Below are 27,531 nucleotides of genomic sequence, written 5' to 3'. Positions count from 1 at the left end.
TGACTTTGACCAGGAACAGTGAGAAGAGCATTTTTAGGACTTCTGGTTTCAGGGGCAAAAGTGAGCAGAGAAACCCACCTCTATACGCTCCTGATCCCTTCCGGAGTCCAGCTCTGCACCCCACTACTACCGCTCCCTAGTCTTGTTACCACCCCCCTCTGCACCAGAGCAGGATCTGCTAGTTATCACAGCATACAAATATAGGCTCTAGCCTGGGGCAGGCACAGGTAAATCCTGAACTGGAGGAAGATGTTCCACCAGAAATGGATTTATCCAGGCTCATCCAGCTCACAACTTCAAGTATAGATAGGGCTGAATCAAAACCTCCCCGATCCGAACAGCTGATCATCAAGGGAGTTCAGATCCAGGAAGCAGCAGGATGCTACACTGAGCCAAACCCCAGATCCAAATGCTCTTTGCAAATCTGGATGCAAATCTTGCAGGTTGGCCGCTAATGTCAGTACATGTCCCCTTTGTGGATGTTCAGAGCTTATAAAGGAGCCGGCTGGCAATGGTAAGATAAGAACAGAGCTAGTCAAAATGTTCTCACTGGTACATGATTTTGATGAAAAATGGCTTTTTGAATAAAACCAATTTTACGGGGAAATGTTCATCTGGGTCAAAATCTTCTGGTTTTTTGACAAAAAAGTACAAAATCCCAAAGATGTTTTTGTTTCTCTGGGTTTCCCCTTCCCTCCTCTTTTCTCCTCCCATCTTTCCCTCCCCACCAACCCCAAAGACTGAAAACCAAATTTTTGATGTTTGTTTTGCCAAAAAAAACCCCCAAATATTCCAACAAAATGGAAAATTCTTCCTTGTGTTCTAATCGTTCCCCCCAGGAGGAATATGTAGCATTTTTTGACCACTGCTGTTACTAGTCAAGGGCTCCCAGCCCCCGAGGAATCTTTCCTGCCTGGCTCATACAAACCTCGGTCTTTCCACCAAGTTCCTTACACTAGGACGGTCTAAGCATGCGATCCGCAAGAAAGAAACATAAACCCCAATGTTTCATCCCCCTTTGTCGAGTGGAGGTGAATAAAGCATGCTGGGCAATCTGTGACCGGTCGCATCCCTTCTCTTTCTGGCATGCATTTGGAAATGGAAAGAGCATACTACCTATTTGGTGGCTGTGTGCTGGCATTGCAGACGGGCACTTGGAAGAAACCTCCTCTCCAGTGGGGAGATCCTCACGCGGAAGAAAGGAGGAAACACAGAGAACAGGTCAAACCACCCAGCAGAGAATTCAATAGGGAGATGCACCAGGCAGGCAGAGTGTGGCAGGAGCAGCACTGTCACCAAAGAGGGGCAGATGGAGGGTAGTTGAGAACATGCTCAGTGCTGGGTTAGCCCAGAACCAGAGGATGGAATCCAACCCATTTAACAGCCTCTCATCGGGCCTGTTCTGGCCTTCTGGGTATGTGAAGAAGGCTGGATCAGACCCACCAGAAGTCAAATTGTGCCAGCAGTGACTGACCCCGTGTGGATCAAGGATACAGCAGTACTTTGCACAGTAATCAATTAAGCCTCACACAGCTCCCTTGTTAGGATAGATTAATATCATCTCCATTTTTCAAACAGGACACAGTGGATTCAGTGACAACTGCTCCCCCTTCTGGCCCCATGCAATCATTTACAGTGTCCCAGGCAAGTGCAAAGTAGGTGTGAAATGTGACTACCAGGAATCTCCTCTCAGTGACTCAGGAGGTAGGGGTTTATGGCCACTCTGCACAGCGTACGCATTACCCCTTCACTGCCCTGCCAACGTGACCCAGCCCTGTCTTGAAGAGATCAAAGGGTGGGGTGCAGGAGGCTCAGTCTCTGTGGCTCGTTCCTTCCTTGGCCTCTCTGATGAGACCACCACCAAGAGTGTCAATTGTGTCATGCAGATACTTGTCCACTGAGTCCAGGATTGGGACCTACTAAATCTCTCCCCATAGGGAAAGACAGAGCAGCCATCAGATGGCAACTCGAGATGGAAAAGACCCATTTCCCAGGCTCTTTAGCCTGCACTTGAGCACTAACTTTGACGGGATTCAAACCAGCAACCTCCAAGTGAAAGGCTCAGGAAGTCACTTCTAAACTCCCAAGCCAGGATGAATCTCTGGGTACTAGACATGGGCTAGAACCACAATGGAGTATCCAAAATTCCCCAGAACTCTGGGAAAATTCAGATCCAGATTCAAATTCCATGGTTCAGAGTCATCGGTAGAAGCGAACATTACAGGGATGTTTTCTCCTTTATCGCCCCAGGAAGGGCTGGCTGGCTGTTTAGCTGCCCAGTTCAGTTCTAAGGCACCTGCCATTAGAGTACCTAAGCCCCGTACAGAATTAAGAAATATCGGAGCCCATAAGAAAAATGGTTCTCTGGGTAATGCTGTTTGGAAAAATCTCAATTTACTCCAATGGAAATTTTGAAACATTTTCATTTTCTGGGTCAGAGCATTGTATTTCGATGGGAACCTGGACCCCAGCTCCAGTTCTGTTTCTCCAGTCCCCAGTGGAAAGGGGTACGTGAATGTAAACACTCTCCATGAGCGGCATTCATTCCTGCACCAAGGATCAGCACAGTCCCTAGGAACCAGCCAAGCTCTAGAGAGGAGCTCCAGTGATGCGCCGAGGTAAATTTTGCCCTCAGTGCTGGCATCCTGCCCCGCTTCCCCAGAGACTTTGTTGAATCAGGATCTATGTCAGGGATCGGCAACCTTTGGCATGCGGCCCATCAGGGTAAGCCCCCTGGCGGGCTGAGCCAGTTTGTTTACTTGTCACATCTGCAGGTTCGGCCGATCACGGCGCCCACTGGCCGCGGTTTGCCGCTCCAGGCCAGTGGGGGCTGCAGGAAGAGGCCTGGGCTGAGAGATGTGCTGGCTGCGGCTTCCCGCAGTTCCCATTGGCCTGGAGCGGCGAACCACGGCCAGTGGGAGCCGCGATCAGCCGAAACTGCGGATGTGGCAAGTAAACAAACTGGCCCAGCCCGCCAGGGGGCTTACCCTGGCGGGCCACGTGCCTAAGGTTTCCGATCCCTGATCTATCCACATGCTTGAGTCCTGTTAGAGTCAATGGGATTTAGCACGTGCTTCGCCCAAGTGGCACTTTCCAACCATTGCAGCTCCACAGAAGCCGAAGGGACTGCACAGAGTGAGGGCACAAACCAGGCCTGTTAAGTGCTTCTCTGACTTCCCCCAAACCCTGGCCTGGGTCAGGACGGAGGCGGCTGAGGAGAGTAAAACCTGATAGAGCTTAAATCTCTCATTCTCCCTTTGGCTGACACTGGGTCAGAGCTGCATTTTCTCTAACCCAGGCTCCCTCTGTTCCCCATACGGGCCCGAAGGGGTTAATCTGACTGGCAGTGAGTTCAAGAGGCAGGATCCATTCTTTAATAATGACCCAAATGTTCTCAGGACTTGCCAATTCTTAAAGGTTCTTTCCCTTGCTCTCTTGTTTTATTGCCATTAATAGGACAGGGAGAGTGGAGCTCAGCCTCTGGAGGGTGGAGCTGACCTTTCACCCTCTGCTGAATGTTGCAATATAAGGTTTAGAGCAGGAATGAATGTGCAAATATTCCAGTGACGAGCACCCAAAAATGCTTCAGAATAAAAACAAAATAGAGGGGTGGGTGTAGCACGGCCCCAGGCTGGAAAGAATCAAGGTTGCGTGTGTGACGCTGCCCGCAGCTGCAGAGAATCCAGGTTCTGTGCGTGTCTCTGCAGCTCTGTCCCCAGCTGGAGAGAATCAAGGCACTGTGTGTGCAAGCATTCGGCATAGGAGTGTGCTTTTGTGACTTGTGGATTTTTGTTTCTGTGTGTACATCTGTGTGCATCAGTGGGCAAGCTGGGTTTTCTCTGAGCATGAGCTGAGCGTTAATGGGTGCAAGTGAGGAGGTGTTTGTATATGGGAGTATATGTGTGTGTTCATGTGCACTTGTGTGATTGCACACGAGGTGTGTTCGGTCTGTGTGCGAGTGCAAGTGTGAATATGCATATGTACAAGTGTGAAAAAAAGTAAGTCTGAGTGTGTGTTTGGCCCATGGGTTGGATGCACATTTCAATTTGCATACGTGGATGGACAGATAATTAAGTCTAGGTGAGTTGTGAGCATGGGCTACCATGTGAACAACGGTGCTTGTGCATGTATGAGTGTGCATGCATGTGTAACGCTAACTGCTCTTCGGAGGATAAAACCAAATGGCTCCTTTTGCCCACAGCTCAGCAGGAGTTTCACAGCTTCAGTCGCTGCTCCATTGCAGTCGCGTCCCTCAGCACAGACGTTTGACAAGTAGAAACTAATTACATGCTAAACAATTACAACATATTGCCTGTGTGTGTGTGTGAGAGAGAGAGAGAGAGAGAGAGAGTCTGCATGTGTGTGAGAGAGAGTGAACACTAGTCTAAACTAGTTAAAAAGGGACATAGGGGAAGCCCTCCTGCACATCTGGGCTTGAACACAGCCTAATTCTAGCGCTGCCGGGGGTGCGATTCTATAGCAACACTGGCTTACGTACGTTTGTTGTTTTTATTAACACAGGAGAGTAATCCAAAACGGGAATGGCTGAGTAGGCGGCTTGTGAAAACCCTCTAATGACAGCACAGCTGTCAGCTGAGGAGAAGCCCCTCCTTGGCATTGGGTTACTAGCATGCTTTGATCACCACTGGCTAGGAGCAATTCACTCTTGTGCAGCAGGTTAACACACTTAAACCTATGGGGTTGACACAAGGCCCATGCAGGGCTTCAGTTAGAGTCAGTGTGGCCTAGTGACTAGAGCACTGGACTAGGCATCAGGAGACCTGGGTTCTATTCTTGGCTTTGCTACCGGCCTACTGGATGATCTTGGGCAAGTCACTTGCCTTCTGCGTGCCTCAGTTTTCCCATCTGTACAACAGTGGTAATGATCCTGACCTCCTTCAAAAAATACTTTGAGAGTTATGGGTGTAAAGCACTTGGTGGTGGTATTACTGAGCTTGCTGTCTGCACAGGGGTCAATTTCACCCCATATTAGCAGCAAGACTGCTAAGCACCCTCAACTTCCACTGAAGTCAATAGAAGTAAAAGACAGTAGCTCACCATAACAGAGGCTCTAACCCAGTCTGGATCTGCACGTCAGCTCCTCCACCCATCTCTCTTACGGACAGAGGGACAGCTTCAGAGGGGGAACAAGCAGAAGGATTCCTCCTACAGTCTGAGCTCCCTCCCCAAATCACGGGACGCTTTGGTCTGGGTCTGGTCTTTGCGTTCTGGCTAAATGTTATTGGACAGGAAACCCAGAGACCCGATTCCTCTCTGCTTTACCTCTCACGTGGTCCTTGTCACATCTGAGCAAAGCAGGCGGCTCAGAGTGGGGGTGCCATATGCTCCCTTGCTTGGTGCAGATATGGCCAGTGACAAAAGGGGCAGGGCTGGGTCACGCCCTAGAAGACTAAAAGGCCTAGACTCGTTAATCCTGTTCTGAGCACGGTGAGAGGACACAGCGGCAGTTCTCTCTGTGGCAGAGCTTCCACCGCCACTACCCCTAGCGGTGCGCCAAGGACCCCAGTTTGCAGCAGGCCACCAATGCCCGTTCTTCCCCTTTTGGTACGTGCCTGTCTTTAGCGACCGTCCACAGCAGCTCACACCTCCCCCAAGCGCCGGTCACCACAGGAAGCGGAGAGCACAAGCCAAGAGACCTCCGAGTGCTGCTGTACCCAATAGCCTACGTCTGGCCCTACCAGGCAGTAAGATTCTCGGAAGGGAGGGTCGCATGACAAACTGCGGCTCCATCTGTGGCTTCCGGGAACAGGGCTAATGGCTGGGAGCATGACGCTGCCCCCGAGATTCTGTCACGGCCACACACTGACCTTAAAGGTGTGTTTCCTGCTGATGTTGTCCGATGGCTGGATGGCTGCCACCCGGAAGCTTAGGAGCGGGATGCTGCCCAAGATACTGTCCTCCTTCTCATCTGCATTGACCCGGGGGGAAAAAATGGGAGTTAAATAAGGACGGGGGAGTTCCAGGTGGTTGGCAAGACCCGTCTCCCCTTTAAAGCTGCAGCGCAAGGAGAGGGGAAAGTGGACGAGGTGCCTCTGGCTAGGAACGCATCCCTCCTTTCTGCTGGCTCCTAAGAGCAAGGACAGCCCAGGGAGCTGAGAACGCCACATCCGGACTGGAGCCAGCCTACCTGTGGAAGCCAGCTCCCTCCCAGTCGCATCTGCCCATCTGTTGTTCTCTTCTCCCACTCCCCCCACCCCCGCAAAAACCTATCACTCACAGCTCACAATACAGGGTGGTTAATTATTCATGCCCGCCCTCCAGACCTGCTGCCAGGGATTAGGCCGAGCCAGCGGCCTGCTGGAAAGCGGAGGTTGCAAAAGGTGTGGGGTGTGTGAAGGGGTGAATCTCCATACTGATGGAGCCCAGATGAGGCCAGGGGGTGGGTGGGGAGAAGGTTGGGGACTGATTTGGCGTCTGAATTCAGGACTGGCTTCTGTCACTCCTTTATGGCATGGGGCGGCTGTTTCCCACAGACCTCGAGCAGCTATATGGTGCCAGTGCCCTCCTCACGCCCTCTATTTCTTGGCACCATTGATAACAGCTGCTCGAAAAGCCAACTTGGCCCTAAGAGGTCCAGGCAAAAGGGTGACGGGTTTGTTTGCTGATGTTAATCATTTACACAGAGATGCTGGATGTGGAGTCTTGAGCATTGAGATCTGGGGCATGCCAATAGCAGCACCTCTGGTATACAGACCCACAGCTCCTCACGGAGAGAGGCAGAGCTAGCTTCTGGTCTCATCTGGGCCAGTTGAGTAAGGGAACAGCTGAGCCAGCAGGGAGCTGCTGAATTTGTACCAAACATGATCCCTTGCACAGTGTTTAACCTGAGGGCCATGCAACCATCCCCCAACCTTGGATACTGTAAGAGAAGAGGCTACAGAAAAATCTAAGGATGCATGGATGGAGCTACCTTCCACAGCATTCCCCCATGGGAGTACCTTGTACAATCTCGGAGCCCAGTCCTGCAAGGTGTGGACCGTACGTGGCTCCCATTGAGGGGGAAGGTGCTTGGCACCCCACGGGGATCCCTCAGCTCCTCGTAACAGCAGACCCTTCCCTTTGAAGAGGAGGGTTTTAACTTCTCCTCTGACTGGCTGTACCCATCTCCCTGCTTGGCGGGACTCGCTCTCCATCAAACAACAAACTGGGTTTCTTCACCGGCGCTGGACTCTGAGATCCGACCCCAGCTGCCCAGATTGACCCCTGGTCACCTGGCTTTGGGGCTGTAAGTGCACCAGGAGCTGCTGGAGCCCTGCCCCATCAGGACTGGGCCCATGGGACAGTTCTTTAGTCCTCAGCCCCACCACCTACCTTTGTAATAGAAGAGGCAGCGATCCACCAGCACGAACCAGCGCTTATTCCACTGCTTCACGCCAGAGCTGGCCTGCAAAAGAGGAATGAGTGAGAGGGCACCCCAAACCTGTCACTGCTTGTAAAGCAGAGAGGGGGAAAAGTGGGGGAAAGTGAGTGGGTGAAGCCGCAGCATCTCATGTGTCACAGGGAGAGCCCAGTGTGGGCTCCATTGAGGAGAGGGCACAGGGTGGCACTGAGCCGTGCTGGCTTGCAGGAACCATCGCAGGAGGGAGTGACTGGGGAGAGGTGCAGGCCAGATGGGGCAGGCACCCAGCAGCAGCACTCCCTGCTGTCACAGCCAGATGCACTGGAGCTAGGTTGGGACAGATAGAGGGCTGGGGGGGGAGGAGTCTGGCAGGTGCGTGGAATGAGCACGCAAGAGCCATGCCCCATGCAATCCCACACCAGTCCTAGTGTGGCATGTCGCACCACATCATCCTTTGGTCCCTGCTGTCGGCTGACAGAGGGAGGTGGCTCTGTGAGATGCATGGCTCAGCCAGGGGAATGCTCCTCACCACGGCACGAGGGGGACATTACCTGCTTGAAGAGCCAGCCGCTTTTGGTCACTGTGGCATTGGGATTCCGCTTCATGGAGTTGGAGCGCTTCCCGAAGGCAATCCCCTTCCGGGAAGGGCGCGAGGCCTTTGGAGAAGGAGAGGAGGCGGCTCTCAGAACCCTCTGGCTTTAGAAAGCAGCTGTTGGGGGCTTTTGCTTTCCTGGCAAACCCATGGGGAATAGTCAGACCCAGCCACGCAGCTCACGGAGCATGCGGCTGAGGGATACCTTGCAATGCTGCCATCTGGTGGGCGAGGGAGAGCTGCATCTTACCGCCAGCACTCCTATCACATCGTCCCTCGGGAAATCTCAGCCATTTATCTACTTGTCCAAGGCATGCCGTTGCTTCCTCCTTGCAACCAGCTTGGCCTATCTTTTCCCTACCACAAAACAGGGTTGGATCCTAATCGCTGCCTTTACTTTAATGATGCTCTGATCCCAGCCAGCTACTTCCCCTTGGTGTGGAAGGGGCGTGAAATCACCTCGCTGCTATGCCGGATTTTTCATTCCCACATCTCAAAAGAACTTCACAAAGATGGGTCAGTTTCATTGACTCCATTTTACAGAGGAGGAAACTGAGGCACAAAGTGGGGAAGCTACTTGGCTGAGAGCAGGGGGTCTGTGGCAGAGCTGATAAATGAACCTAGATCTTCTGAGTGCCAGTCCATTGCCTACACACCCATCTCCATCCCTGAATGCCTTTGTGCCCATAATGACTCCAACAGGCCAAATACATCTGCTTACCAGCAGGCATCCGCGAGGGCAAGTGTGCTTGGTTACCCCCAGCCTATTCAACAAGAAGAAGGGTCTTTCAGATGTCCAGAGGCAATGAGAACATTAGGTGTAAGGGGCAGCTTAGATCCAGCTGGCTAGTGGCATGGTTAGGAATAGATTCCAGGTCTCCTAGGGTTCCAGGCCAGTGTCCAGTGCTCCATGAACATACCCTGCCATTTGGTCGCTCCTGAGGCATCTCTGACACCATGGTGTGGTTGGATGATTCGCTGCTGATGGTTGCCGGTCGCTTCCCACCTGCTTTGCTGGACATGTCCACTGTAGAGCTGCCATCGAGAGAGAGGGAAAGGAGAGAGAAAAGCTTATTGCAGATCTCTGCAAGGACAGCTGAGGAATAACAGCCCATACATATGACACTTTCCACGGATAAGGCCCACACTGTGCAAACACACAGACAGCGCTCATACATACAGGGGTGGCTCTAGACATTTCGCCGCTCCAAGCACGGCGGCATGCCACGGGGGGTGCTCTGCCAATCGCCAGTCCCGCAGTTCCAGTGGACCTCCCGCAGGCATGCCTGTGGACCCTCCGCTGGTCCCGCGGCTCCGGTGGACCTCCCGCAGGCGTGCCTGTGGACCCTCCGCTGGTCCCGCGGCTCCGGTGGACCTCCTGCAGGCGTGCCTGTGGACCCTCCGCTGGTCCCGCGGCTCCGGTGGACCTCCTGCAGGCGTGCCTGCGGACCCTCTGCTGGAGCCACGGGACCAGCGGACCCTCCACAGGCACTCTGCTGAAGGCTGCCTGCCTGCCTGCCACCCTCCCGGCAACTGGCAAAGTGCCCCCCGTGGCATGCCACCCCAAGCACATGCTTGGCGTGCTGGGGCCTGGAGCCGCCCCTGCATACATACATAGCAAAGCAAGGCTGCCCCTCGTCTCACAGCAAAGCCATACTGTTCCCTAGCCTGTAAATTCCCTGCCATGGTCTTTGCTCTCAATATTTCCTTGGTATTATTAGTTCTTTTCCCCTCTGGTTCCTTCACTTCAATCATTATGTGTGTGTGTATTATACACACACACACACACACACACACACACACACACACACACACGAAATGGCAGCATTCTAAAGCAAACCTACTTTGGTAAACGTAAGTCAAATCTCGTGTTTTCTTCTGGGATGTGTCCAGTCACAGGGTGCAGAAACGTGTTCCGTCTTTCATTGTGGCTGGAAAACACAGAGGAGAGTTTGGCACAATTAAGTGGCTCTGGAGTGAACAGAGCAACGCGCTCCATGCACTGGCCGAGCTATTGCTAAGCATCACAGCCCTTCTTTTGCTTTGTGTACCAGTTCAAAGTGCTGAAAGTTGCTGCTGCAGGATATTACGGAGGCAAATAACTGAAGGCTTGACTGTGCCCAGCCTTTGGCTTCTCTCTGACATAGCTCATGAATGAATTTCAACTCACTAAGGGCAGAAACAACATTTGCAGTGACTCTACATTAGTAAAAATGAGCAGGGTTTAATCAAGCCACATGCTTCAGGGCATACGTTTATCACCAGATGGGGTCAGGAAGGATTCCCCTCCTCTGCCATACAGTATGGTTTAGCATTGTGCCAATAGGTACATTTTGAGGGGGTGACCTTGTATACATACCCCTCAAACTTCCTGCACTGCCCACTGCTGGAGATGGGATGCCAGCCTAGGTAAGCAAGTGGTCTCTTTTTGTCCAGCTGTTCTCATGACTAAGAATGAGTGAACCTTGGGTAGTCTGAGGTGGCAAGAATCTTAGTATGTTTTAAGGATTTGTAAAATTAATTCACGTCTAGGAGGATGCATGAACTTGAAACACTGGTGGGTTGAGTCTGTGTGGGAAGCAGGAGGGTTAGTTATAACTGCCCCCTCCCAACTTTCTGGGTAAAGACCAGCCCAGGTATGTATTAGGGACAGAAGAAACTGTCTGCCCCACAAGCTGGACAGAACAGAAGCCGTGTTGGTCCCAATCACACTCCCATTTCAGCCCTAAATTCTTGGGCTTTGTGGTTGTAATTTCAACTCTGCCCTAGGGGTATGCCAATAAGAGGTGACTGCTACTTTAAGACCAGGTGGGATTGTACGCAGGAGGCTTGGCAAACCAGCTGGAGCATCTCCGGGGTTGAAGAGAGACAAGGTCAGAGCAGAGTGTGAAGATGAATACACATGGCAGAGCCCATCTAGCAGCTGCCATTAGGCTTGGCCGACATATGGCGCCAGGAGACGGAGTTCATCCATGCACAATGCTCTCCGTCTCCTCTTCCCACTGAGCAACGATGCCACAAAGCCAACTCCTCCTCAGGCCAATATTCACAGCACTTCCACTTCCCCAGATACACGTCCAGATGGATGGAAGCATTTATGCCACATTTGCACAGACTTGGCACACAAAATCAGACTAGCATTAGCCCTTCACTGCCACCTAGTACATGCTTGAATTCCACAGGCTGTTTCCTGTGGAGCATCCCTTTGGATGAGTGGCATGTATTAGAAGAGAAGCTTTCACAGGTGTCAATAGACCAGGCTAATGAATAGCCCCCTAATGGCATTCACCTGTCATAACAGCCTATTAAATCTCAGTCTGACTTTCAGGGGCTTTCCTCTCTATTAATTTTGCTGTGTGACGCAGCCACATATTCCAACAGCCAAAGAAACAGCAGGCCCACTGGTGTACATTATTACAAAGCACCGACGTACATAATGCAGCACGGACGGGGTTATGTGGGCGCTAGTAAATAAAGTATGAGCGACACGCCCAAAGCCGCACTAATATGGATTTCATATCACCAGTCAGCCCCTGGAAAGACCTGCCTTTACCATGGTCCTTTACCGGCTCCAGATCCTCATTATCGAAGTGGCAGTCAGTACCCATAACAATCACCCCACACTGTTATCACACAGCACTTTTCAGACCTGGATCTCAAAGCCCATTACAGAGATGGGCTGGTATTAGTCGTCCTGTTTTATGATCAAGAAATGGGGGCATTCGATTTTCAGAGGGACTGAGCTGCTGCAGCTCCTACCAACTTTATCTGGATTCATTTGCACTCAGGCTGCAAGGGTCAGATCCAGACACCCTCACACAGAACAGGACTTTCCCCCTTGAGTGCTTCCCTTGGAACGACTCAGATCACATGCGGAATACGGCGTTACCAAACGTGAGCGAGGGTGTCAGCATCTGCACTAAATCCACAGTCAGTCCTCAGCAACTGGGAATAAAATCTAGGAGTCCTGGCTCCTTGTTCTCTGCTCTAACCACTAGACTACACCAGCTCCCAACTAATTGTTGTCAAACCCAGCCCGTGGGAGCACTGGCTACTGGATGCACAGGCCCATATCTTGCTCCCAACCCGATTTCCACAGAGTCACCTGGATGCAGCAGAGCAGAACTGGGACCTTGCCTCTAGCTCAGAACCCTGAGCACAGGGCTTCAGTACAGAGACAAGGCTCTCTGCCTCACATTTTGTCTGAGACTGACCAGGAGAGAACATTCTCTGCCAGTGATTGGCGCTCAAACTTGCAGGAACAAATTGGATTGCCCCATCCCAGACAATAGCCACAATCTTCCCAGGTATGGCAGCATTCCGAATCCCATGAGGGATCTCTGCAAGTGGGATTTAAAGGAGTGGGCGGTGGCTACTGGCTTTGGCTTGGGGGAAGCAGATGAGATGCCAGCTTGCAACTAGGGCAGAAAACGGACACAGTAAAACCAGAGCAAACATCTGTTTACCATTGTCCCCCTTCTACGTGCCGCTCACAGACGTTAAGAACAGAGCTGCTCTTTTACGAAGGATCTGAGTGGAGGTAGAACCCCAGATTATGTGCAAATGCCGGCAGAGGGCTTCAAAGAAGCAGAAGCCATAGGACTTCATCCAATAGCCTGGTGGCCATAACAGGGCATGAAGAGCTCCTTTCAAAAGCTGATGGATTTGCAACACTTAATGAACAGCAAAATGCAGCAGTATCTTCCTTTGCTAATCCGCATGCTGCATAATCTGCGCAACAAATTTCATCTGCATTTCCCAGCAAAGCTTGTGGAACTGAGAGCCAAGGTGAGGTCTCTGATTGCTGAGACCTCATTAGCTTTACAGGACATATCACAGAACATCAACTGTGACATGATGAGATATTAACATAAAACGAAATTACTGCTGTCCAACTAAATTAGCATGGTCATGTTCTCCGACACGCTGTTTTTAAGTGGGGAAAACGCAATGCTGGCATAACTCCACTGGGCCTGCTGTTTTTTCACTTACCCCTTTGTTCAGAAAAAGAGTCATTCACAGTAGTAATGGCCCTGCAGCCCTACTGAGTGCAAATGACTGAGATTAGACTGCATGTGGGGAGACTGTTTATAATAAGAGATGGAACTGCGTCACTGAGAGCTCGATTCTGCCATGCATGTGAGTAGAACCTTGTGCCTTAAGCAGCCCCAAGGAAACCAATGGCCGGATCCAACTCTCAGAGTCAGTAGAAGTCTTTCACTGACTTTAATGGCTGTTGGATTGAGCCCTGAATTAAACCACAAAAGATGTACCTGATTAACTATACTGGTGTCATTAAAACAACCTAACCTCCCTAGTACAAACAGTTACACTGCTATAAAAGCTTAGAGCTTATTCCTGTACAGGAAGCGGAATAAATTATATTGATATAAGGCACCTTTTTACTGGTATAACTGTGTCCACATTACGGATTGAACTGGTACAGCTATTTCAGTAAACCGCTCCATCCAGCAGGCAGTTATATCAGTATAAAAACGGTGCAGATTTCAGAACTGTATTCAGTTCCTAACACCCCTAAAATGGAGCGACATTCAAGATCAGCGGTTCTGAGTGGGGCTGGCTTGGAACGTTTAAATCAGAACTTGCCCAGCAGACCCAGCATTCTGGCGCGGCCCCAGCTCTGCTCCTCGGTTCCCAGAGGACTGATTTGATTGTGGGCCTGTTCAGAAATTGCTTTCAGTGGGTAAAAAAATCCAGCCTTTAATTTAAATTAAAGCGTTTGCAAAGTGAAAACGCGACCACTGCCAACCATGGTTGTGTGAGCAAAAGCCAAAGTCAACAAATTAAGGAGCAGAAAACCCGGCGGTTTCTGGGGATTTCGGCAAAGCCCCCGAACCACTAGTACGCTGCTGAAAATGCTTTACACTGGCTACTGCCCTGTTATCTTATCAAAATGCAGACAGCAGTAGTGACAGAGGCCTTGGCTTTGCGAGGAAAACCAGCCACCAGTCTCTTTGTTCTGTGTTTGTACAGCTCCCAGCACAATGGGGTCCTGTGCCATGACCAGGGACCTTCTCTCTCCTGTAGGACCCAGATAATTATATCCTTCCTTCCCATTACAGTACTATCTGCGCACCTCACAATTGTTAATATATACATCCTCACTACACCCCTGGGAGATCAGGTAGGGCTATCATCCCCATTGTACAGATGGGAAACTGAGGCACAGAGTGAGACTAAGTGACTTGTCCAAGGTCACTCATGGATTCTGTGGCAGTGCAGTGGCTAAATGCTAGGCTAGTGCCCTAACCATTAGACCATAATGTAGACAAAATTCAGGCGCTTTTACCACTTGCTGTCTAACCCTAAATGCCCAGTACAGTCCCACTGGTCAACAGTTGTAGGCCTCTCATTTCCTAGTATGGATGGAGCCAACCAGGGTCTGAGTCCTCGCTGCCTCATATCTTTGTAGCCATTTGCACCTGTGTACAGTGATACAAAGCCTGGCCTGTGCAAAGTTGTATCCATTTAGCTAAAGCTGTTTAGATAAATCAGGGCAACTTTGCGTATGGACGCTCAAATTGGTTTAAACCTGGTTGATAGTAATTTAGCTTGTACTTTACATCAGCTAAACCAACATAAGCCAGATTTAAACCAATATGAGTAACACCCACACACAAAATTGCACCAGTTTAACATCACACTTTCATTTACTTCAGTGCAACTCCCACATGCAGACATACTCCAAGTTGCTACTGATTGAGAACAGCAGCATTTTATACTCCACCCAGGTGTGGATGGCTGCAGGACATCCAAAGTGGTGGAGGATGACTCAGCTCACAAGCTCCTTCTCATTCCAGTAGAGACAGGATGAAAAACCCCCTTCTAAGCATTCAGTTAGTGGGCCTGATTCACTGCTCACTAAAGTGGTGGGGAGTTTCCCCAAGGACTTTGCTGGCTTTTGAGTCAGGCCCGTGACTGCCAGGTTGGAGAACTCCACGGATCAGCAGGTTTCAGGTGCAGTCTGTGTTACAACCCTGGATCTCTCCTCACTTTGGTGAGTTCCAAATCAAGGTTAAGGCACGAATACAAGTTCCCTCCAGCTTTGGTTGATCCTGTTCAAGGGTGGTTTGCAATGTTCTTCAACAGAACAGAGAATGGCTGCAATATAAATTATGCCCCCTCCAGCCCCCACCCTCCTAGCAGGACACTGGCTACCTGCACACAACTATCTGCATATAACATGGCCCCCACTATCACTGCATCTGAGCACTGACATGCAGCACCGCCAGACACCAGGCCACTGTGCACTGAATGTCCACCGATGATGTCACCATGAAAACAGCCAGACTCTGCATAGAGTCAGCAGAATGGTGAAAGTTGGAGCAAGAAAAATAGCTACCATGACCTCTTGTCCCTCCACCCAGCCACTTGCAAGTTTCACCTGAGGGTCTGGGATAAGGCCAGGGTTAGAGGATATTAAATGTTTGCTGGCAGGAATCCTGCTAAAAGGAGTGCTTCCTGCATAGCACCATTACTGCCCAAACCCCAGTACTCTTGGCAGTACTATTTCTCTTTCAGTTGCTTTCTTCCCTCCTCAGTTAGCTTAAAGGGCTTTCGTTAGCACGTGCCCCAGATGAAAGAGGGGGAAAAAAATCTCATTCTCCAAACTCGGCCAGCTGTATTATTATTTTTATAAATAAGGAAGCTGACTTTAACAAAGAAATTGACAACATTAAATAATCCTATTTCCCTACTACTATTTTTCTAACTGGAAATGATGAGTGAGTGGGGGTTTGGTTGCTCTGGGTTGCACCTGGTTTTAAAAATAATCACATAAATGCCAGTGACTTTACCAGGATCACAAAGGCATTACATAGGCAGGTGATAACCTCCTCTCTGCCCCACGCAAGCTTGCAGGGAATGTCATTTCAAAGGGAAGCACCTTCTGCTAGAGCAAGCATTTCTGCACCCAGGAACTGGGCTACTGGAGGGATCCCTTCGCAAAGCTGATGTTCCTGGTGCTGCCTGAATTAGCGTCCGTGGATGGGTCTCACCCATATGGTTCTTAGCCTGCCTGCAGCTTTTGGTCAGAGGTTAGTTATTCTGCCAGCCAGCAGGAGGTTTCTCTTTATCCTCTCAGGCACAGGTCCCCCCAGCCACCATCCCAGCTTCCATCCTTGGTAGCTCTGTGCAGCTTCTCCAGCTCCTCCCGGCACTCATTCAATTGCCTCTTCCATCCCAGCCACCACCCACTCCTCCAGCTTCCCAGGGCCCTTCCAGAGCAAAGTCACTTCCTCGGAACTGCCTTAAATAATTCCTCTCCTGGCAGCTGCCTTGCCTGACCCGGCTCTATAAACTCCTCAGTTAAGCATCTCCTCCGAAGCACTGCAATGCAGCAGTCACTGACCAAGCTGAAGTTCCCTCATCCACTTCATGACACACAGACACACACACAAAGCCCCCCACAGGAAACAAACCGGGCCTGCCTTCCTGGCCTGCTTTCTCTCCCCCCACCAGCCCTGCTGGTATCACCAGGAGAGCCCTACCTGACCCGACGGTCTGCCCGGAACTTTAGCATTGTGACAGGTCCCCTTCCTGAGCTCAGCAGGGATTCCCAGCTACAACCATCCCGTGGGAGAGAGGTATGTCTTCCTGCCACTCCACTGGCTCTTCTATTGCACTAAGCAATGTACCGTGGGGGATGATCCTGCACTGGCAGGGAGACGTCGGAGTGGGTGATCTAATGAGCTTCCCATCCTTATCTTCAACTTGTCTGATTCCCTTGAGTTCAGTGCTGGTTGCATTTACTTCCCGCTCCTTCTCTCTCTCCCCTTTCTTCCTGGGCACACGCAGGGGGGAGGGAGGCATTCGTTCTCTCTAGGCAGCGGGGTCTATTCTAGCCCAGTCCCGGCTCATCATTCAAAGCGAACGATGCTCGCAGCCTCGCGTGCAGGAGCAGCCAGCAGGCACGCTGAGCATGGAGTGAAAAAAAAAGATCCCCAGCATGGTTCCCCAAGGAGAGAAAGGTGAAGGGCAGAGACACTGCCACACACACATACACACACTCATGCGTCAGGTGCTGACAGAGGAGGATTTATGCTGCAGCCTGACCCTACCCACTTGGGCACAAGGAAGCAGCTCTTTGCCAGGCTGAAGGCGAAAAGAGGAGGGCGCTGGGAGGGCTACGCTGGAGAAATCTGCAGCTCAGCGAGGGAAGGAGCATGCTACGGGGATGGGAGCGATTAGATAGACACGCAGACCGACCTCTTGTCAACAGAGTAAATTGCAGACACACTGAGCAGATGTTTACTGCTAACCTGGGTCATGGCACAGGATTTATTAAACTGGGCCCACCCCCTGCTGCTCTTTTTTATACAGTCACTCATCTTCAGACAGTTCTGATGTAGCCTTACATTCCTCCCCGCACGTAGTCACTATTGTTTCTTCATGAGGAAAGGCCCAGTGGTATCATTTTAGGAAGGGAGCGTGGCCTGAGAGTCAGGACTCCTGGGTTCCATTCCTGACCAGACTGCCCTCTGGAGTAAGCACTAGCACAGGAGGCTGGGAGGCAGAAGAACTGGGTTCTCCTGACAGCGGAACCAATAGCAAGAATGCTTCCCTTGCTCACAGAGGGGGGATTGTTGGGGTTCAGAAAGCCCTTTGCAACCCCAGATTTAAAGGGAAAAGCACTAGAGGCCGGGTGCGCATTCACTGACACAGCCACTCACTCTCCCCCTTGGGCCAGCACTTTAAAAAATACATTTCAGTCCATCCCGATTGTTAGTATTAGAAGCCGGGGTAGGGAGGGGGGTGGGGGGAATGAAGCAGTGACATTTAAAAGAAACCTCCAAACAAGGAAGTAGCGCTTGGGATACCAGCTGGCTTATATCACACAGTATTCTCTCCCCCTTGCCAGGATCACAGCAGTACAGCCAGCCCGGGGCTGTGAGCACCTTGGCACGCTACTGCCGCAGAGCTCTGGTGAGGCACTACTTATCGAAAGGGTGTCACGAGTAGCCGATGAATCGGCGCGTCTGCTGCCATCACATCATTCTGCTGGGTAATTCCAAAAGGCCATCGCTTCCTGGAAGCCCTTAAAACCAAGCCAGCATCCCAAGGGGACAGGCGACAGCCCATGCAGCAATGCTGAGCTTGGGCAGGGAGACAAAGACTCTCAGGCCAGAAGGGACCATTATGCTCATCCAGCCAGACCAGGCCAATGGGAGGGCAGGTAGGCCTGGAGGATGGATGCTCATCCCTCTTGTTGCTTCCAAGGAACCGCCCCTGGACAACACAGGTGTCCCGCCCTCCTTGGCTGCAGTGAGAGTGGCAGCCCAAGGGGGAACCTTTAAGATGCGGGGAGTGGACATGGAGTGATCTGACTGGACTCTTCACCACCACACATGTATGTGTGCTTGGATGTGACTCTATGTTACCTGGGGCCCTCACATGGAGGAGTTAATCCTAAACAAATGAACTGGGCTATAAACACACAGCAGGTTCCTTCCTCATCCATCCCTGGTGTGAATCAAATGTAACCTCATGGACGTCTCTGGAGAGAAGAGTCAGGCCCAGCAACACTCACACATTAGCCCCAGCCCCATTCAGCACAGAGTTTTTAATGCCTGGGGTATGCTTCTAGCCACTGATCATCAGACTGATGCCTAGATTCTGTTCATCCCGACAATGGCTAGTTTTGTTAATTCCATCAGGGATTCAGCCCCACTCTTGACTGGATGCGTAACACAGAAACCCCACACAGGCTCCTCTAAGCCCTGAATGTGTCGGCACTGTGATGGCCCAGCTGTGCTCACGGAAGGCGCTTTCTCCTCTCCTCACAGCAGTTACCAGACGAGTTGGACTCCGGAGATATCTCCTCCCCTGGGCCCCGCCGAGAGCAGTCCCAACAAAGCCAGTCAGGGGAAATGCTGCCTAGTGCTTAGAGCAGGGCTGTGTTGTTAGCTGCAGGGAAGGAGTCGATGGATGATTTGCTCAAGGCCACTCACTGAGTCAGGGCAGAGCCAGCATTCAAATTCGGGAACACCTGGCTTCTCTGCCTGTGCTCAGGCTGCTAGGCTTCATCCTCTCCAGGGCGTCCCTCTGGCTAATGGCAGCAGTGGGAGAAGTTTGGATGTTCAAGGCATGCACTGATTAAGTTACTCATCTCAGTGGGGTGGGAAGGGAATTTGAGAGGATGGGGGATCGAAAGCGGGGAGTAACAACTTCCTGGGGGAGGGAACTCCGGATGCGATCAGTGGGAGGCACTGATTATCCTAATGCTGGGGCATAATACAGGCTGCCAGTTAAGAAGGGTTTCTAGGGTACAGCAACGGGTACAGGGAAAGCCTCTTGCCTCCACAGCAACGTGTACACAAGTGATAGGTTAACCATCAGTGCTTGGCAGCCAGGCCAGCAATGGAGGAAACGCCACAGAGGTCACCTCTGCATTCTCCTTGGGTTTATGCTGGGCTTTAGGAGGAGCGGAGCAGCCTGTCCTTAGTTCCTCGTTCATCTCCCCTTCTCTAAATCACATATATCTGCCATTTCATGCTCCATCACCATCAATCCAAGACAATAAGGGACAGAGCTAAGTATTTATAAAACTACACACACACGTGACATGCATATCCCCCATCCTCTTTGCAACCTGGGACAAGGTGAAGTGTCCCCCACAAAGCAGTTGTCTGTTTCCTAATCAATGCTGCTTGCCTCTGGAACATCCTGATAACTAGCCAGTTTCACAGGCGCATAAATGTCTCATATTTTCTCCAGTTATAAATTTTTGTATTACAGGAGCACCAAGACTTCTCAAAGATGATTGAGGCCCCATTGTGCTAGGTGGTATATATACACATATACAGCACAGGGCCAGCTCCAGCTTTTTTGCCGCCTCAAGCAGTGAAGAAAAGAAAAAAAAAACAAAAAAAAACAATTGAGCTGCTGCGGAAGTGCCACCGAAGAAGAAGAGACTGAGTGAAGGACCCACCGACGAAGACTAAAGCGGAGCACTTGAGCTACCTACCACCAAAGTGCCATCGAAGACCCGAACGTGCTGCCCCAATAATGGACAGACTGCCGCTCATTTCTATTGGCCACCCCAGGCATCTGCTTCCTTCGCTGGTGCCTGGAGCCAGCCCTGATACAGCAGAACCTCAGAGTTATGAGCACCAGAGTTACAAAGTGACTGGTCAACCCCACACCTCATTTGGAACCGGAAGGACGCAATCAGGCAGCAGCAGAGACCAAAAAAAGCATACACAGTACAGTACTGGGTTAAACAGAAGCTACTAAAAATAAAGGGAAAGTTAAAAAAAAAAAAAAAAGATTTGACAAGGTAGGGAAACGGTTTCTGTACTTGTTTCATTTAAATTAAGATGCTTAAAAGCAGCATTTTTCTTCTGCATAGTAAAGTTCCAAAGCTGTGTTAAGTCTATGTTCAGTTGTAAATGTTGAAGGAACAACCGGAATGTTTTGTTCAGCATTACAAACAACCTCCATTCTTGAGGTGCTGTAACTCTGAAGTTCTACTGTAGTGAGAGCTTCCGCCCAAAACAGCTTAGCGTCAAAACAGACAAGACAAAGGATGGGAGAAAGGAAATATTATTACCCTAATTTTACAGAAGGGGGAGGGGGAAGAGAAATTAAGTGACTTGTCAAGGTCACACAGATTAGACCCAGCTCTCCTGAGTCCCAGCCCACAAGACTATCCTGCTCCGAATAGACTAGACATCTTACATGTATGGTACACAGTGCCTTTCACCAGAGATGCATTCCCTGCTCTGAAAAGTGTATCAGCACCTCTGAAATGCAGCCACCTCTGGGAGGTGTGAGAGCGAGAAACCAACCAGGGGAAACATGGACCCAGAGCAGCAGGACAAACTCCCTGTCATCATCACTAAAATAGCTCTGCTTAGGCAGAGGAACTAACGGGGTTTTGGTTTTAAGGTTCTTATTGTTAAGGCTGAGCTTGACAGCAAAGCACTGCGGAATCTATACTAGGCCAAGATGAAGCATGCCCCACTGCTCAGTCACTGATGCCAGCTCCTTCAAAGTCCCCCGTCTACCTAGTGATCTCAGCCCACCCTCTTTAGATTGTGAAATCTACCAGGGTCTCACCCAACAGGTGCCAAGGGTGCAGTTTATCTCCTATGCGTCACCCAGCCTGGGCAGTAAAACCAGAACAGTCATTTTCCTAGTCAGTTTCAGTGGGCAGCAGTATTGTGTATTTAATGATCATTTGACAGAGCTGAGTACACAGTGGGTCACCGGAAGCTCACGCTGCTCGGAGCACCAACCGTTTTCGTTATGAACCATAACATCCTTATCATGATCCCGCCCACAGTTGGGAATGCACAGTCCCTGCTGACTGGCTGACACAAGCCACAGTCCTTTCAAAACATGCTGCCCCGGCACTCAGGAACACCGCCTACAGATAATGCGGTGCACTGCTCAGCTCTGCCCAGAGAGACGCTCTACTCCCTCTCTAGTGCATTTACACAACCGCCCAGTGAGAGGAGGGGAGGTATATTAGGTCTCAGCTTTCCCGATTTCTTTTCAACTCAGTTCTGTCTCTGGTGAGTTGACCAAGGTAAAATACTATGGCGACTTCCCAGCGACATCATCTCCTTAGCTGAAAATCAATGACAACCCTTCATTGGTGTATTTTCCCCTACAAAAGTACCTCTTCTATGCACCACACGGGGCCTTCATAAAAATCCCCTCTGTGCACAACTGTTCAGAAACATCCCCCCTCCGTGCAGGCTAACCTCCATAAACAGAGTCAGCTTAACGCCCTGGCTGCTCTACGGCTGGAGCCGCATCAACAGCAGTGGAGATGGGCTTAATCCGAAGCACAAAGCACCTCAGCATAAGATAAAAGCAACAATTTCTGCAGTGGAGCTGGAATTTAGGAACAAACATCCATGCATGTATGTATACCCCAAGTGGGTGCTAACACATTGGCAATGGTGTGCCCAACAGGAATCCCACTTCAGTGCCCAGGCTGCCCCCTCCATCTCCGGTGTGTGAAGAACTGAACAAGAGTGGACGTGCTCCCAGCAGCTTCGTGAAAATATGTGGTGGGTCTCTAGAAACAGGTCAGAACCAGCAGCCTGGATTCAAGCCCTCCCAAACCTTGGGAAATTTCTGATCTAGATCCAAGCCTGAATTTCTCGGCGACGCATGGGTCTAGCTCTGCTCTCCATGTACAACCCAGTCCATTTCAGGGTCATTAAAACCAACATGGGGGGTATGTACGCACGCATGTACACGGAGTCCTGCACACAAGATCAGCTCAGTGCAGTTCCGTACATCAGAGCCGCTAACGTTAGTGTACAAATGCCCTAAATAGGCAGTTCAGCAGTAAAGGGAGGCCCTACCCAGCTTCCTACTACAGCTGACAGAAAAGTGACAATTATTTTTTCATGGGGAATTTTGAACATATTTCATTTTTATTCCAATTTCCCATGGGTTTTCCCTCCAGTTTTTGAAAACTGACTATTTTAAACTCAATATTCAAATTTGTTTTTCCTCAAAAAACCCAAATGTTTAACTGAAAATGAAATAAATGTTTTCTACACAACCATTTTTCACAGAAATTATGTTTCAACAGATACATTTTGACCAGCTCTACCACCATACTCATTCTCCACTTGTATCTTCATGAGATGTCTGAGATGGCTTAACATAAGAATATAAGAACGGCTGTACTGTGTCAGACCAAAGGTCCATCTAGCCGAGTATCCTGTCTACCAACAGTGGCCAATGCCAGGTGCCCCAGAGGGAATGAACAGAACAGGGAATCATCAAGTGATCCACTCCCTGTCGCCCATTCCCAGCTTCTGGTAAACAGAGGCTAGGGACACCATCCTTCTCATGCTGGTTAATAGCATTAGATGGACAGTCCTATGCACCAGGAACTTATCTAGTTCTTTTCTGAACCCTGTTATAGTCTTGGCCATCACAACATCCCCTGGCAAAGAGTTCTACAGACTGACTGTGCGTTGTGTGAAGAAATACTTCCTTTTGTTTGTTTTAAACCTGCTGCCTATTAATTTCATTTGGCGGCCCCTAGTTCTTGTGTTATGAGAAGGAGTCAATAACACGTCCTTATTTACTTTCTCCACACCAGCCATGATTTAATAGACCTCAATCATGTCCCCCCTTAGTCGTCTCTTTTCCAAGCTGAAAAGTCCCAGTCTTATTAATCTCTCCTCATACGGAAGCCGTTCCATACCCCTAATCATTTTTGTTGCCCTTTTCTGAAGCTTTTCCAATTCCAATATATCTTTTTTGAGATGGGACAACCACATCTGCACACAGTGTTCAAGATGCAGGCATACCTTAGATTTATATAGAGGCAACATGATATTTTCTGTCTTATTATCTATCCTTTTCTTAATGATTCCCAACATTCTGTTTGCTTTTTTGCCTGCTGCTGCACATTGGACAGTCTAACGACATGTGGAAGAGCCCTAGGGTGACTACAGGGTCCTTTATCAATCAATGGAGGCCACCAACGGATGTAAAGTACCTGTGAGCCAAGCCCTGGGTCAGATCCGGAGTTAAACAGACCAGAGGGTTACCTGGGAGTCTCCATTCAAGTCTTCCCCAGCTGTGTCTAATTTGACTGGCTTGTGTTGTGTTCGGGTGGCATTGTTCCTAACTCAGATACTGTGCCTTATGCTCGCTGTCAGCATTAATAAAGGTGTCAGTCACAGTGTTAGTCAGCCACCTAGTCAAGATCTGCTTGGCAGTATTAGTTACCAACCCCACCGATGACCAAGGAACAGGCAGGGAGTGGTCTGATCTACCCGCCCCCCACCTCCACCTTCCTGCCCTTGTGGCAAGCAGGCACCATGTTTAGTCTCACCCCAGGGAAAGAGTTAATCTGCCAAAGGCTGGGGATATTTGAATACAGGCAGGCGGAACAGACAGTTTCTGAGCAATGGCTGGCCCAGGCAGCAGGCACAGCCAACAGAGATCAGTGGGTAAGGACTGTACTGCACCCTGGTCGAGGTGAGGGTAGCACACACAGTGAGCGTCAGCCGGAATCAGCGTCCAGGTTGTGAGCAAGGGGCTGCACTGCACGTGAGTCAGCTCCAGGGTAACAGACACAACCACCTGGGCTGCATCCTTCCATGGATCCCTAGAGACGCACCAGCATACCCGCTGGCAGTCTCATCTTCCCTCCATGCAATATTCATGGGCTCAATTGTCGATGCATCAACATGACACGCATCCTCCCAGCCAGCTCTCCACCCGCCATCTGGGGCGTGGTTTGATTTCTTTGGCACGAGGCCTCGCCCGAGTTCCTGCAAACTTTTGTTTTCCTAGATTTTATTCTTCCCTTCCCCCTTCTGTGCACCACAAGCAAGGCCTAAGGGCAGGGCGATTTGTGAGCAGGCCGTTCTTGGCAGGAGCTCTGCCACATCCCTCTCACCTCCACACGGCCATGTTGAGAAGCCTCCTGAACAAAGCTATGGCCAACGCAATACCCCCGGGGCTCAGCAAGCAGCTGGATGGGCTTGCAGCGAGGCCTGGATGCAGTCACCTGTGCCCCTGCCTTCCTCTCTGAATCACAGCCAGCCCCTCATCCACTCCCAGCCTCACCTGCCTCGGGCTAATTGGCAGCTGCTGCCGGCAGTTAACAAAGTGACTCAGGTTCCTCTTTAATTACACTGGACGCAGGGGAGGCAGGCACCAGCCACTTGGCTCACTTCTGTGCTTCTCTGTAAACCTAATGGGCAGGATACACACCACCCAGCAGTGACTTGGGGGACACCTGCATCCCAGGACATGGTGGCGTGCACACCAAGCCGCTGTCAATGGCCTTGGTGTGGGCCCTGCTGGAACCGTAACCCTTCAGGGTCACCCTCAATGCTCTCATTTTGGACAGGCTACAGTAAATCACAAGACTGGAACCTACCTGTGGAAATCCAGGCAATCAACACAAAAATCAGACTTCCTGAGACAGAGATCACTGGGTAAAGCTAGCTCTACTGATTTTCCAGTGACTACGCTGATGATGACCTTACAACACCTTTCACCTGAAGGGTACTAACCCTGATGCCCACATCAAACTCTCTGAAGCCAGAGGGGCTCTGTGAGCCATTGCAGGATCTGGTTTTTAAGTGGGTCTCTTCATAGCAGCCAACACGTTCAATAGTGGCCACCGATTCTGCCTCCTTTGGGCACTCAGCACCCCTGAAAATCAGGACAAGGCATCTCAAGGTGTACATTCACAAACTGAAAAAATCAGTGGCCATTTTGCAAAGCTTGGCTGAGGGTTTGTTTCCCCACCACAGAGATGCAGCCACCTCTGGGTTGAGACAGGACAGCTGTTTACCTATATCTCAGGATACTGTCTGGGATTAGCCAGTTAACCAAACTCTACACCCAGCACCAACTTGGGACAGGAAATGAACAGAACCTCCCTGGCCTATTGAAACTGTGATGGGGAATTCAGGTACAGAATTGAACTCTGCCTACTTTATACATGAACCTCTGTGTGACTAAGGCAGCGTCCAAGCCCCATGGACAAGACATGCAATTGCAATGACAGGGTGTCATTACAAAGGAGGCAGAGATGGTCTGGAAGAGGAGGTGCTCGCAGCTAATGGTGGGATGGAATGACCCTCTCCCCCCACCCCAGTCAGACACTAGCTGCCCACCCCCTTGTTTGGGATAGTTTCCATTTCTCCCTGCAAAGGGGTTGGCAGGAGTGAGGGCCACTTCTGTGAGCCGCTGGTGCCGTCACTAAAAATACACAGTGATTCAGGTCCACAGACCCATGCCCGCAGGGCTGCAGCTGGTGGTTTCCCCTTTGTTACATAATCGGTTCCTTGAATTGGCTGGTTACATTCACAGAACGGGCACCAGCCATGTTGCCCTCCATGGGGATGCAGCGCCTTCAATAAGCAGGCACCGAACCAGGGCAAGACTCACTCAAGCTGTTCTGAGCCACAGGAAACCAGCCTGTGGCATTGGCACTGTCTCCATTGTTTGCTCGCCAGCCTTTGGGTGGAAACTGGGAATCTGTGGACGGCACTGGGGCAGGCAGGGAGCGCCAAGTGTGCGAGGTGTGTGTGTGGGAGGGCACTGGATGTCCCAGACACTGGCACCAGCATTGGAGGGTGTATGTTTAATAAACACCTCTGGATCAAAGCAAGAGGATGCTTCCTCATGAATTTGCCTTCAGCCCTGGAGCTGGCTAGACCCCATCCTAAGGTACGGTCTCTCTGGGGCTTACGCACCATGACAGAACGCACCAGCGTTTGCACCGAGAGCGAACTACAGCCACCACATCCCTCATCGCTGGCTGGGATTCATGTGGTTAACCGCCCCGATTGACACTTCCTCCCCACCCTACCCGTGTAATGGGTAATGGAAACCATTTCTCCGAGCTGGGCCCCCGCCCTCGCTGAAGCGTCTGGGATTCCTGCAGGCCTGAGGTAATGGTCAGACTGGTGGGGCCTTCATGAAAGGGCAGGGGGAAAAAAAAGAAATCCAGCCCAGCCTGGGCCTCCCCTCTGCACTGAGCTGTTTGTATGCTGAGCTCTCAACCCAGGCCAGACTGGAAAGGGAGGTGGGAACTGGGATGTGGGGGAGGGACATAGCCTCCCCTTCCCCAGTTCCTCACATGTCAGAGCCCATAGTCCAGATCTTCTTTCCATCTCTGAGCCTGCTTCCATTTTCACTGGACAGGAGCCTGGCGCCCCAGTGAAATCCCACTCGCATCTACACTAGGTTTATATGAAAGCACAACCCTGTCTGTCTGCTTCAGCACCCCAACCAAATCTAAACACAAGACGCTTCCATTCTGCACTCCACCCCACCCCAGCTGTCCTAGATGGAAGCTGCTCCTCCCCTCTCTTTCCCACCCTCTCCAATGCCCTGTTGCTCATGCAGAACAGACTACCTTGCCCCCACCCCAGAGGCAGCTGCATTTCAGCAGCAGGCACAGCGACTGGTACAAGCACTTTGAGGTAGCAGGGACCACGCAAGTCAGCAGGGGCTGAGGATTGTCAGTGGAGGAAAGTTAACGTTCATCCAACAATTTGCTGTAACCTTTTCAAAAGCGAAAAATAAAAGGATTTGTCTAGAGATTTTGCATATGTTCTTAGACACGGCTCTGGGGCAAGGAGCCAGGCTGCTCCAAACCTAGGGGGTGGCGTGGCTGCAGTCCAAACCAGGCTTTGGCTTCCTTCTTTGTTTTCCTATCCCTTCCTTCACTTCTTCCCCTCCCCCAAATCCATATCACTCTCCTCTGATTAAGGCATTGCTGGAGCGTTTGGAAGCACTTTTTGCTGAGGAAGTAATTTGCTGCAATGCATTTGAGACCAGAGGGGAGGGCAGCAATTGAACTAAGTACCCTGGGGACTAACTTGAGGTCCATTCTCAGCACCTGGCTTTCACCCAGTGAATATGTGGGCACCTGCCACCCAACGTCACTCATAGACTCATAGGTCAGAAGGGACCAATATGATCATCTAGTCTGACCTCCTGCACAAGGCAGGCCACAAAACCCTGCCCATACACATTTATAACAACCCCGAACCCATGACTGAGTTATTGAAATCCTCAAAATTGAGATTTGAAGACCTCAAGCTGCAGG

The 27,531-nt window shown here is 50.7% G+C and overlaps 1 protein-coding gene across 16 annotated transcripts in view; it reads right to left on the bottom strand.

Annotated features, from left to right (window-relative positions):
• Positions 1-27,531, bottom strand: part of PLEKHA6 (pleckstrin homology domain containing A6) — a 135,484-nt gene that overhangs the window by 37,714 nt on the left and 70,239 nt on the right. For 9 of the 16 annotated variants that reach the window (XM_075064868.1, XM_075064872.1, XM_075064877.1 and 6 more), the window contains exons 1-6: positions 16,463-16,876; positions 9,797-9,883; positions 8,873-8,987; positions 7,912-8,052; positions 7,333-7,405; positions 5,829-5,929 (exon numbers count right to left, since the gene is read on the bottom strand). In XM_075064868.1, the coding sequence (XP_074920969.1) occupies positions 5,829-5,929; positions 7,333-7,405; positions 7,912-8,052; positions 8,873-8,987; positions 9,797-9,883; positions 16,463-16,494 (549 nt within the window). In that variant the 5' untranslated portion in view covers positions 16,495-16,876. Of the gene's footprint in view, positions 1-5,828; positions 5,930-7,332; positions 7,406-7,911; positions 8,053-8,872; positions 8,988-9,796; positions 9,884-16,462; positions 16,877-27,531 lie in introns of those variants that run through there. The other 7 variants (XM_032785801.1, XM_075064873.1, XM_075064880.1 and 4 more) reach the window with 4 other exon arrangements.

This window comes from Chelonoidis abingdonii, chromosome 4, assembly GCF_003597395.2.
Source record: "Chelonoidis abingdonii isolate Lonesome George chromosome 4, CheloAbing_2.0, whole genome shotgun sequence".
NCBI classification, from domain to species: Eukaryota; Metazoa; Chordata; order Testudines; family Testudinidae; genus Chelonoidis; species Chelonoidis abingdonii.
Note: the sequence above shows the minus strand (reverse complement) of the source record. Positions and strands in the feature narration are given on the sequence as shown.